At 47.2% G+C, this 13,417-nt stretch overlaps 1 protein-coding gene across 1 annotated transcript in view; it reads right to left on the bottom strand.

The window, feature by feature from the left end:
- Nucleotides 1-13,417, bottom strand: part of SPATA17 (spermatogenesis associated 17) — an 895,854-nt gene that overhangs the window by 334,316 nt on the left and 548,121 nt on the right. The window contains exon 7 of the mRNA XM_086925466.1: nucleotides 5,832-6,026. Within this exon, the coding sequence (XP_086781592.1) occupies nucleotides 5,832-6,026 (195 nt within the window). The remainder of the gene's footprint in view (nucleotides 1-5,831; nucleotides 6,027-13,417) is intronic.

The following is a 13,417-nucleotide window of genomic DNA, read 5'->3' as shown; positions in this document are numbered from 1 at the left end:
AGGGTGTCTGGGAGGGATCACTCTTTTGAGGCCTTCCAAGAAGGCTTTAATGGTAGGCACTCTGAAGAGGGAAAGATGCTGTCTGTTTCGAAGATAAGCTGCCATGGCGGCCAAATGTATCCTAATGGAACTATACGCTAGATTGCATTGATATAGATGCAGCAAGTAACATATGAAGTTTTGCGTGGACGCATCTAGCGGATTAATGTCATTGTTGGAACAGTAGATGACAAAACATTTCCATTTGGCTGCATAGCACGCCCCAGTTGTAGGTCGCCTTGCCTCCTTGATGATATTCATACAGTCAGGGGGCAAGTTGAGGTAGCCAAACTCTATGACCTCAGGAGCCAAATCGCCAGGCTCAACTATTGCCGATCTGGGTGCTGAATGTCTCCATGGCTCTGAGTAAGGAGACTGGGCGTGAGGCGCAGCTGTTGGTGAGGCACCACTGAAAGTTCCAGGAACGTGGTGTACCAAGCCTGCCGTGCCCACGTTGGAGCAACCAGGATGAGCGTCATGGAGTGCTGCCACAGTTTGTCGATCTTTCAGAGGTGGAGAAAGTATCAAATAAGAAATCTTCTTCCACAGGTTCTGCGCGCGTTTCCACATCATGGTTGAGGGCTGCCCTTTCTATCAAAGCGTTAAACGCCGCCGTGTCTTCAGTAGGCGAGGTTTTGACATTGTAAGACTGAGTGTCCGGTGCAGCTTGTGGATCATCAGGGTCAACAGCATCAGTCCATTGCGGAGGTTCTTCCTGATCAGTGTCAGTCTGATAAGTGAAGGCCGCCTGACCGTATTCATCACCCACGTCCTCCTCGCTTTGCGCTGGAGAATATGCCATTTGTTGTGAATAGTTCTCAACATGTTCAAAGAGAACTGGTGAGGTGTCCAAGTCTTTTTTCCGTTTAAGAGGGATTTTATACGCCTCCAAGGCATGTTCAGGTGCGATCTTCCGTTTATGGATGGTGAGCCTGCCCGATTCCGAGTCGATGAAGAGTTTCGACTGGTTGTCGTACGATGGTTCTTGGAACACAACCCCCTCAGGGTTGGACTTCGAAGGCGCGGACACTGTCTTGGATGGGTCGGTGCCTTTGTGGTGCTCGAGATGCTTGGCTCGAGCTGCCGTTGGCAGACCGTATTTAATTGGAGGGTGGCCTGTGGACGGGCCGACCTTCTTAAAACTTGCCGTAGTGTTTGATCCGAGCTGCTTCGGCGACTCACTAGCATGCTTGATTCCTTGCGTCGACTCGAGCTCATGGTGCGTAGCATGCACGGCCTTGGGCTTCGATGCAGCCTCTGCTTCGGGTCGGCTTTGGTCTTCGACTCGAGAGCTTTGCCCAGTAGCGGTTTGAACGCTGAAATCTTTGGCTCAACAGCCTTTTTGGTCTGGAGACCTTTGGTCTTGTCGCCATGCTTGGTCATCGACATCGACGCCGACTGCGTCGAGGTGACGTGCTTGACTGTAGAGCCCGGCTTCGGCGCCCCGGTCTTCGAGGCGGCGCCCCCTTTCGACCCCGAAGGGTTGCAGACAGTCTTCGACTTGACTGGCGTCGACGTCAATCCGACGACCACTTTTAGTAGTTTCGGTTTTGGTTTTGGCTCTGTAGGTTTCAGTTCCGATTTAGAAAGACCGACCGATGGCTCCTTTGAAGTATTCTTAGCTGGGCCTGGACGCGGGGCTATAGAATGTGGAGTAAGATCTTGGGTAAGGCCTTCCGGCGATGCCTCGACCTGAGCCATAGGGAGCGTATTGTCAGTAGTAGGCCCCGCTACTGCTGTTGGGCCTGGCTCATCACTGGAGTCGTCCCCTACCTCGACGACGTCTTCTTCATGGACGTAGTCCTCATCCTCTTCGTCCACATCGAAGTTGGAGTCATGCTCTGACGCTGGGTCCGACTGCTCGTCAGGATCTTCTTCGTCGGCGCCTTCTTCGTCACCGGCCTCGAAGATGTTGACCGGCTCGGGCGCCTACTTCTGAGCCGACTGACTTGCTGCGCGTCGAACTCGAAGAGTCTTCTTGGACCGGAACTTCGAGCAGGCCATACAGCTGGCCTCGTCGTGGTCCGGGGATAAACATTTATTGCACACTGGGTGCACATCAATGTGAGGGTATTTCGAATTGCAGACGGGGCATCGTTTGAACGGGCTCCGTTCCATCGTCGTCGTAGTTTGGGCCTTTGGTGTCGAAAGTCAAAAACTGCCTTCGACGTCCGGTTCGAAGAACTGGAGAAAAACAGGCACCGAACGAGACAATACCGATGCCCCGAAGGCCTTTTGGCCTTAGTAAAGAGTTATAACAAAGTTTCCGATCTGGAGTAGAGAAAGTACATCCGAACCCAATGGCGGAAAAAAACAATCTGGGGATGGAGAGGATGCCCATGCGCACTGTAGTCCAGGGGAGGAGCCCCCTATCTCGTGATACTTCGAAGACTCTTCCAGGACAACAATGTACAATCATCCGGACCAAACACTAGGCGGCAATCTATGCACAGATATGAATTCAGCAGCCTACATGCCTCGAACATTGAATTACAAAAGTCTCCATGTATTGATTGATCCTTTTCTAATACACAGGAAGGATATATGTTTTTAACCCCAAACAATTCCGAACTGTCCTGAGGAAGGTGTGCCAATTTCCAAGGGCTGATACACCGAAACGCGTCGACGCTTTTTGCTTTATAGAATTCAAGCCCAGGAAATTCTCGATACTTGGCATATTGCAATACGGGAAATTTGTTTGAAGTATTGTAAGGGCTGTTGAATCTCAAAATCCGTAACAAAAACAGGTGCTGTTTTAGAATAGGGGTTTCGATTTTTCTTTAACTTATCATAGAAAGTACTTGTTATTCCTTCATTTTTCCTTAAACAATGTTTTTGATAAATTCTGATAGGATTATGTTGACACCTTAGAATTTGTATTCTTTTTCTCTGCTTTATCTCTGTATAATAATTAATATGTTTTACCATTGTTTTTATTTATTGCACAATATGATATGTTCTTGATTTTACATGTATTATGGAATTGATTTTGTAATGACATTTTTTTTATCTATATGTTTTTAATAAAAAGACTGTGAACGGTATAAATTAGTTTGTGACCAGTGACTTAAATATTACCCGTAATACTAAGTGTGAGTGAGTGAGATAACTTCCCGTTAAATCATCCTCTCCAGGGATAGTTCTTTGACTTTTCATTGCCTAAATTTAAGGGGCCACTCTAGATGATGGGTCTCCTAGACATGATTAGACGCGGGCTGGAATATCATACATGCGCGAGGCTGTGTCCTTAAATGACACACTCGTATGTTATAAGCCACATTTATGGCCGATCCAGATGACAACACACTCTTTGACACCCCACTGAGCATACAACTGCCACACCCTGATGGGCCCTTGTTTGGGAAATACACCCTTAGCTCAGTTCCTAGACATCATTTCTCTTCCCGTCGAGGGCCCACCGCTCTATGGAGATGGGATACACTATCAGATACGAAGTGTTAAATGGAACTGTTGTTTTATTTCTTCTTTCTTTTATCCTTCCCTCATTGATGGTCGTGATATGGGGACAATGTCCTATATACAATTATTGATGTTTATATTTGCTATAGTGATTTGAAAGGATGACATTACATTTACTCAATGTTTTGATTTGTATTGTGACCACGCATTGAAACCTTAATAACGGATATTCAAAAAAAAAAAAAATTACATCAGGGGTGCGTCACACAGACCAATGTTCGGCAGAAGCAGAACTTTTTAGCATAATTCCTTAATTAATGCCACATGTGAGGTAGAAAAGTATATACTTAAACAGCATATTTTAAGAGGATTTCTACACTAACATACACTAATGGTTATTCTTTTTTGGTTGTTATATTTCTATTTCGTAGGTTAAGTAAATTGGCACAGGCCTGTATTCTAGACTGTTTACATAAAGTCATTTTTTGATTACCCTCTCATATAAGTAGAGGTCCTATTTCCAGAAGAGAAGAGAAAAATCTCCTCCTGAAAGTCTTACAGCCTTGCAAAGGTGTGGATTTATGTATTTTTCAGATTTACAAAAGCTTCCAAGGTTATACCTGGAAACCTTGGATAGCCATAGGTTTCCAGACATAGGGCTTGATTTAGATCTCGGCGGACGGGTTACTCCGGCATAACGGTGATGGATATCCCATCCACCAAAATATAAATCCCATTGCATCTGATGGGATTTATATTTGGGCGGACGGGATATCCGTTACCGCTGTGACACAGTAACTCGTCTGCCAAGATCTAAGTCAGGCCTTAAGTCTTTGGAAACTTGTGAATAAGCAAATGGAACAATGCAGAGGCACTTTCTATGCAGTGCTGTTGGAATGGAAAATGTTTTGTTCGACTTTCCGTTGCATTATACACGTTATGTTAGCATTTGCTGCACCATTTTGTATTCAGCCGCTATTTTGTACCATGACCGAAACTAAGCTTCTGTCTCATTCTGTTTGCCTCTGCAGAAAGCAGCCTCAATGTTTTCTTTCTATTTCTCCAAGGTTGAGCTTTGCTGCACTAATGAATAGGCTGTTTTGTCACTACATACCTTTCTTGTTAGAATAAGCCTGCTCCCACCCTTAGAGTGGCGGGTATGGGCAGAGTAACCTTGAAACTGACATAGCATGTACCTGGTCTCAGGATAGCAGCTCATCCTTCTGTGTCTCCTTTGTTCACCAGTAACAGAGCCGGTCCTAGGCCTTCTGAGGCCCCGGGCGAAAGGGAAGATGTGAGGCCCCTCTAAGTGTCTTACTGCCTGCGCGAGTGCGCGCAGCGCTTTTCCCGCATTTCATATCGGGCCCCCTGCTCTGCGGTCTACTCTGCGGGGCCGGCGGCAGGGCCCCCTGAGCGCGAGGCCCTGGGCATCTGCCCATACCGCCCATGCCTAGGACCGGCCCTGACCAGTAACTACCTGGAAAATTCCAGTCTGGGCGTGTCTTTAGGGCTACTGGAAAGGTATATTATGTCTTACCATATTGGCGGGCTCAGTCCTTCTGCAGCAATCTAAAGAGGCTGGTCAGACTGGGCTCCTCTCGAGCATATACTAATAAATAATCTTGGTTTGTATTCTCTACTGTCCGACCGACTCTTCACTAGTATGAAAGGATGAGAGGTAGTCGTGAGTGACTCGGGTGGCCCTAATCAGGTCACTTCCTTCAGTGCAGAATTGTACTTTAGGAAGTGTACTTACATGTGTTCAATGACATTTTCATATTTTATTTTTCTCCACAGGGAATCTGGTGCACAACACAATTACTTTTTAGGGTGTTAGCTTCCCCTTTCGAGCCTAGAAAGGGACATATTCCTGCCATTGTTGGGAACATTTTTCTCACTATTTTAACAATGTGAAAGGATTGGAAAGGAATTTGTGGATACCCGTGGAGTTGTAAGTTGCTTGGTGTGCACCAACTCTCCAGCATTCCAGCTCCAGAATACTCAATCCTAGCTCACTTCCAGTTCCCTGTGAGTTGACTAACTCACACAAAAATATTCTCTGTACGAGTAGATCCTTCTAGAAGTGCAGAAGTTGAAAAGTGTTTCCCTATCGTTAAAGGGCTATATGCACAAGTAAGCCAAGCTTACACAAATAGCTTCCCGAATGGGACCTAGAAAGTTTTCTTTTATAAATGAATTATTAATATATTTCACTGTGCCCTTTATTCATTAACCTTTACTAATTTTCTGCTATAAAGTAAATCTGTGTTCATTGAATATACCTTCTTTGAAGACATTTTCATAGATAATCGGTACCAAGAGAAGCTGAACAAGAAAAAACGCCAACATTTTCAGTGGTGTTCATGACATACCTGAGGTTTCTTGCTGCCAATCGGAGGTAATGGTTTGAATGTAGGGATCACAGAAGCATAGGGAGAGAAAGTAGCTGCCCTTTGATAATCATCCCTCTTTTTAGGCTCCCTTGAGCTCAGGGGTCTTGCTGTCTGTAATCGGAGCTCCATTGGATCTGGAAATTGTCTATATGGCGAGTTGAACACACCAGGGACCTGAAAGCCAAAAAACACTGCCCCTTTAATGTGTAGGTAAGAGCATATGAACACACTATTTAGTTTATTAACATTTCAAACATGTTAGAGAAAGAAATGAAGATAGAGATGGAGCAAGGGTAAGAAAATGTAGTTCTAAAATGGTGGGACTTTTAGAGCTCCCAAATGCACACCAATTAAGTGAATGATTTTATACCCAATGAACCATGAGATTTAACAACAATGTACTGCATAAATGTACTGTGATCTCCCTACTGGATTCTCAGCATATACTCTGCACCAGTTGACAGTTACTCTTAAAGATGAACTTTAATTCATCAAAAGGTCTCGGGTGGCAATAATGACATATGGCACTCTTGATCAACTGGTGATATCACAGAATTGACCCCTTGTCCCACCCGTATTGCTCTGTATCCACCTACTTAACACCGAAGTGGTTTGAGAAGGGTAAGGAGTAAAAACTGCAAAATGTAAGGCTCTTGGAATCCTATTTACTTTATCTTCCTCCTGCTGCACTTTTCACACAAGAGCAGGTGTAACAATGGCAAGCAGTGTAAGAAAAGGGCAAACCGGGGTGCAATGGCTACTGTTAGGTATCACTAATTGGCATCCATGCCCTTAAGTTATTGAAATTTACTTTGTAAGGTTTATAAATGTTGCATGGTTACTTACAGGCTTGGATCTATTCATACAAACAAATTGATCACTCCACTCTTGAAAGTCACACACTTTTCCCATTTTCAAGACAATGTGGATAAATTAAGAGAGGCTCTTTAACAGGTCTGGTAATTCCCACAGTTAGACCTGGCACCATTGGCGTGGGTCTCTGTTAGAGGGTGGTTCTGATACTAGGAGCTGCCCAGATTTTTCACTTTTTGAGCACCTAATTGTTGAGCTTTTACTGTGGGGGAGCCTCATAATCTGGGACTCACCCACAGTGAACTCATAATGAAGGAGCCTGCATGGAGATTTTACTGGTGTTCCCGTAGCTTGACCATGCTGGTTACATGCAGACACGGGTGTACATGCATGTGCACAGTCCAGGAGCAGCTACAGAGTGAATGGTGTGGCAGGACTTATGCAGAATTGGGTGGTGACATGGAATAGGCTTTATACCCTGGGAAGGAACATGGCAGGGAAAGTCAGTGTGTTTTACTGTGTTTTCACTTCATTATTACCCTATGGGGATGTGGGGCCCATGGCTAAAATAACTTCCACAAGGCCTATAGATTCCAGACACGCACTAAAGTCCATTGTAGTGTAGGTGAAAATAAGTATTCTGCAGAGTCCAAAGTCATATTTGTACTGATTTTGGGTTGTCCAGAAATATCATATTTCTCTGAGTCCCTGGCTGGGGTCTGGCCCTAGCAGGTTAGATTAATGCCCTTTCTTCCTTGAGCAAAGATCTTCCCTCCAAGGAGAAAAGATAGGTGAAGCAACAAGCCAATCCATCCACTGTTGTCGCTGGGTGCCAGGCACCAACTGAACCACGTGACGGTAGTGAGGGGGGAATGAGTTGGGTTTCAGAGGCCATGTGGCCAGAGACACTGGACGACGACATTTTGAACAAACCCAGAGGCTGGACAAGAAGGAGGGAGCAGGGGCAGGGAAGTGATGCGTCGCTGTTTGTTATTACACACAGAGAATTCCCTTTTAAAGATATAGGGATGCACACCTCTTTGTCAACTTTTTCTTATTGCTCATTTTTTAAGTCTCTCCTTCGTATAATTGCATGCAGAAAGGTGATAGGCATGCCCAACTGCCATAAGTTAATAGTAAACTTTATGCGGGACCCCAAGACCTCTTTCTTTGAATCCATTCTCAAATGTTCCATCAGTACTCTATAATCTTCTTTAAACACGTATTTCTCTTTGTTTCTCCCCAGTCCACATCAGAGGTATACTGCCATTTTTAAATTTTCTAATATTCAATATGTGCCCATCCAGGCCTCTTCAAAGAATATGAAGAATGCAAAAGTTCATCTCAAGCAGTCTTTTATTTCGCTTAAAAACCCAATGCATTTCGGGCTGTATACCCTTCTTCGGGGGTTACTACAATTAAAATGAACACAACAATTAACGCTACAAATCATAAGAAATGTGTAATCTGCAACATGATTTCATTAATATATCTTTTTTTAAAAATCTTTTTTAAAAAAGAGCATTTAGTTTTAGTACATTACATCATCCTCTGTTTTAACTCCACCACACAACAGTCTTTTCCACCCCGACCGTGATCCAACAAGCCTCCAACAGCCCATTTCAACCCACTACAGTTCTCAGATGGTCTCGGAATCTCTCCCTCCCTTCCACGTGTTCTTGCTAAATCCCTCCGTCCTATACTACAAAACGCCAGAGTAAAGCCATTCATACTTTTAACCTATTCCGATGTAAAGACATTATTTGTACTTCCAACCACCCATGGCGCTATGTTCTTCTCACCCTGCTGCAGTAACGTATCTGCCTGAAAATGTTCCAAGGCCTCCCGGAGCTTTTAAATACAAGTAAAACGTGTCTTGCATCCCACTCTTCAGCGTACCTGCTGTGCTCGTTTAAAAGCCTTCCATCCTCATTCTCTTTCTCAACCAGTTAGCTACTCCTCTCCCCTCCCGCCCTCTTAAATCCCTCTACCTGTGAGCCTATAAACCCTCGCGATAGGCTACAAACCAAAATTTCCCGCCTGCTGCGTGCCCCATTTCTCGTGCAAACTACATTACCCAACAAACACATCGTTAGAATAATATGCAATGTTCACTCGTAAAAACGGAAATATGCTGATGAACTTTTCTGTGTTAATTTTCTTATAAATGTGTGCTTGTCCGCTTGCGATGAACTTAGATGTCGCGCCAACTGTGTGGATCTTAACGTTTTCTTCAGTTTTCTTATTTTTCAGTCTCTTTCTCCCGCGGGTGCAGTCCCTATTGGTAGGGCTATAGTTATGAACGATTTCTTTGAAGAGGCCTGGATGGGCACAGATTGAATATTAGAAAATTGAAAAATGGCAGTATACCTCTGATGTGGATTTGGGAGAAACAAAGAGAAATACGTGTTTAAAGAAGATTATAGAGTACTGATGGAACATTTGAGAATGGATTCAAAGAAATGTAAATGTAAATGTCATGGTACTTATAGAGCGCACTGTCACCAGACGGTCACCTTGCGGTGTCGCCTATTCGGCTTCCTGGCGCTGATACTCATACCGCTGTGGAACCCCTCCTGGCTTACCCTGTGAGGTGTCCACTCCTGGGCACCCCCAGGGTGAAGCCAGGCATCCTTAGCGCTGTTGGGGCCGGTGTGGAGGCTAAGCAAGCTATTGCCCAGAGTTGCAACGTGGGGCCCGTGATTAGAATAGGCACCGAGGCGAGAATTAACAGGTCTGAGGAAATTGAGCCCAAGACCCCACCATTGTGGGAATCGAACCCTGGTCCCTGGCCAGAACTCTGCATCAGGGTCTGCCGCTCTAACCATTGAGCCACACTCCTCCAGAAAGAAAATAATTTTGGAAAAACATGCAAGCCAGTGGCGGCATGAAGCTGTGCGAGAGGTCTTAGGGCTCTGGAGTCACATCCCACATAAAGTACACAGAGACCTCCTGCCAGCCCCCTACTCAACTTTTAAAAAGTACTTGCACAGAAAGAGAAGCTCTCTCTGGGGTGTGGTCTGCTGAGGCGAAAGGAGCTGGAACATGGTGAAATGGGCAGTTGAAAGGAGGACACCCCTGACTGCCCCCAGGCCCTTAACAGTGCCAGAAGGAGAGCCCAGGACAGGTGCGCAGAAGGAGAGGCCTCTGCGCAGGGAGAAGAGAAGCACAGGGAGCCAGTGAAGACCGCTCCCTGCAGAATGCACCCTCTTGGAAACCCGGAGGGCGAAGGAGAGTGCTCCCAGTGGATGGGGGACACCACCAGGAGCAAGAAGACGCGGAAAAGGGGCAGATCGGACCCCCAGGACTGAGATATGGCCCCGGGAAGGTGGGTGACCTTTGACCCCTAAGAAGACCGACGACGGAGCGCGTGGGGCTCCGCCGATGGTCTCAGAGATGCCCCCAGGGTGGGTCAAGTCCCGGGGGCTGCCCTAGGAGGAAGCAAAGCCGAGGGCGCCATCATGCCCCATGTGAAGAAGGGACGGGGGAGTGCCATCGCGCCCCGCACGAAAATTGCCCCCTGGGGGCACCAGGAGTCCACCCTGGCCCCAGCCGATGCAGGATGCGGGGGAGCGCCGTCGTGCCCCCCGCAGATGTCCCGGGGCCCGGGATCTCATCCTCGGGCCCCGACAATGAGGAGAAGGCTGGGGGAGTGCCGCCGCACTCCCCCGAGGTCTCGATGGAACCGCTGAGGCCACGTCTTCCCGCCGTAGCAGGCAGACCAGAAGTGCTCGGCCAGCTCCCACAGCCGCACAGAAGAGTGCTGACCGTGCGGGGAGCCGGCGGGGGCAACCAGGGGTGGACTCCATGGGCTGCCCGCTAACCCAGGTGACGCGCGAGAATCTCGGGTGGGACCGGGACCCTCAGAACAACTACGTCGGCGTCGGGGGCCCAGGTGGGACTGGGCCCCCCCAACAACTGGCAGAGTGGCCGGGGATGGGCTCCACGAGCTGCATCCTCTCACCTGGGGGTCCGGGTGAGACCAGGCCCCCCACCGAGGCCCAAGATGCGGCCAGAGGCCACAGCGTGGCTCTCCCCGAAGCAGCGGGAGAGCCGCTCATCATTTATGCAACCAGGCCCATAATGCCTTGCAGGCCAGGACCGGCCTGCAAGGGCAAACCGGCGTTTTCTTGGCTTGTAGTGGCCCCAGGAAAACGGGGTCACCACCCTACATGTGCAAAGGTGCTGGGGAGCTGCTGGAGAAGGGCAGTCTCCCCACAGCACGAAGAGCAAAGTCCCACCAAGTGTCTTGGGGATTCAAAGGAATCAACCCCTCCAGGGCTCAACTTGCAGTTAATACTTTCTGGGCTATAACTTTTGTTCTTCAGCTGAGGGTGTTTTGATAATTGCGTCAAGGAGTGAAGGGCTAAGTTGGTGATGCCTGCAGAAGGGCATCCCCTGGAGGTGAAGAGGTGTGATTGCACCGAAATGCATTTATTAATGGTTATTTCTTTTAGAGGGACTGATGTTCAATGTGAAGTATTGGTGTAAGGTGATGTCATAAGCCAAGTGGATTTAAGTGGCTAGACACTCTTGCTAGGGTGTCTGACGGTATTTACAACTTAATCCTGTGATCATCTGTGAGGCCTTTAGGGGTTGTAATTGCAATGCATTTTTAATGATATCCAAATGTGCTAAGTACTGTCATTCTAAAGTGTGTGTAAACATGTATTCTTGCTGCTGCACTTAGGTGAAGACCCCAGACCGTTAGCCCTTAAGATGTAGAGGTGCCTACTGTATGGTCAGTAGGAGATGCTCAGTCAGGGTCATGGGTCACCAAGGCAGGTGTACCCCTGTTTAATGCTTGTTGAGGTGATGGGGGGCGCCACTGGGATGGTGCCAGTGCGCAGGGCCCTCGCGCCAGGTTATGTTCAACTAATTGCGTTGGGTGCAAGATGATGGGCATACATGGGAGTGGTGGTACTAGACCCCACCACCCTGCGGGAGGGGTGGTGATTTTACGCAATGTCACAAAGTAATTCCATCAGCTATTGTATATTTGTAAATTGGTTCATAGTATTGAGTAGTGTGTGGGTTTAATAAATGTACTCTTACTTTTATAAAGCAAAGTACAGACTGGACAATCAATTATTGAGTTATTTTTGCGCACCTGCAAATGGCGATTACTAGCCCACACCACCTCCCTTGAGTAAGCTTCAGGCTGCTCTGCAACGCTACCCTCTGGGAGTCAGGCGCTGCCCTAGGGTGTTTGGTTCCCAGTGAAGGACAAATGTGTCAGGTTATTTGTGCAGGCCTCACAGATGCTACCTCGTTTTCCAACAGTCTCCCTTCCATTTTTGCTGTCGCCTCATGTGTTTTTGCTGGTGTTAGATGCTTTGGGCACTGTGCCACTGCTGTCCAGTGCCACAGTGCAATACTCCCTACTGTAAATTAATGTATTAATCAGTGGTTCCATGATTGGCTAGTTTGGTTTACCTGTCAGACCCTAGTACAGTGCACCAGGAGTGCCAGGGCTTGTAAACCAACTGCTGCTGGTGGGCTTGCAGCACTGGTTGTGCCACCCACAGAAGCAGCCTGTAAAAGTGTGTCTGAAGTCTGCCATGGCAGAGCCTGTGTTTAGTCTGGTACTGTCATGCTGACTGGGCAAGTGCATCCACTTGCCAGTCCCTAAACATTCCCTTTTCTTCATATCAGACACCCGTATGGTAGGCCCAAGGGCAGGGTGCATTGTAAGTATAAGGTAGGACATGCCCTGGTGTGTGTGGCATGTCCTAATAGTGAAAGTCAGCCATTTTCGTTTTTCACTGTTGCAAGGCTACCTGTTCTCCATCGGCCAGAATGGGCAGTTAGATTATTAAATTTTTTTAATCCTAACTGACTCAGGGAACATGGTAGAAATTTGAGTTTAGTATGCCTGAACTGAGAATGATAAAATGCATCTTTTAGTGAAGTTGGTTTTAACATTCTGTGTTTGAAAATACCACTTTTAGAAAGTAGGGTATTTTCTTGTCTAACTATCCAAAGCCTGCCTCTGCTAGGTTGTGTATTCTTTGTCTGGTGTTTTTGAGTGACAGGGCTGGGGGACAGGGCTGGGGGATTCCAGGAGACAGAATTAGTCAGAATTAGTCAGTCCAGTGGCGAATAGAGAGATCTGCATCTAAATGAGAGGGAGGAGTTGCACCTGGGACCTGAATAGGCCTGGGCCTGCCTTCCACAATGCTGGCTCCACCTCCTGGGGTGCGGCTGATGTCTCTGCCCTGCACAGTGAAAGGAGAGAAGGAATCATGTCAACAAAGTGCTCCAGGGCTGTGCTTTCCCTCCACAATGCTGGCTCCACCTCCTGTGTGGCCTCTGATGTTTCTGCCCTGCACTGTGAAAGGAAAGGAGGAGTCATGTAAACAGAGTGCTCCAGAACTGGTTTGGACTGGGCAAAGGCCCCTCTGCCTTCAGAGGACAAAGGATTTTGGGGTATAAGTATTGGGACCCTGATTACAAGAAATTAGTTCACTTTTGGACTACAAGAAGACACCTTTTCTGAGGAGTGGAACCAGAAGAAACTGAGGAGAGACTATCTCTAAGCTGAAGTGCTGCTTGGGGGATTGGCCTGCAGTGGCTGCCTGACTGCCAAAGAAAGGAGAAAGAACTTTGTGTGCTTTATTTTCAACTTGTGAAGGATCTCCAAGGGCTTGAAACAGAGCTTGCCTCCTGCTGAAGTCTCACGGACAACAGACTTCAAACCCCAGCTCCTCAGAGTTCTTTGGAAGTGCCTGCTGCTGTTTTGGGCCTTCTGA

Source organism: Lissotriton vulgaris, chromosome 6 (genome assembly GCF_964263255.1).
Source record: "Lissotriton vulgaris chromosome 6, aLisVul1.2, whole genome shotgun sequence".
Classification (NCBI taxonomy): domain Eukaryota; kingdom Metazoa; phylum Chordata; class Amphibia; order Caudata; family Salamandridae; genus Lissotriton; species Lissotriton vulgaris.
This window is presented reverse-complemented; position numbering and strand designations above follow the sequence as displayed.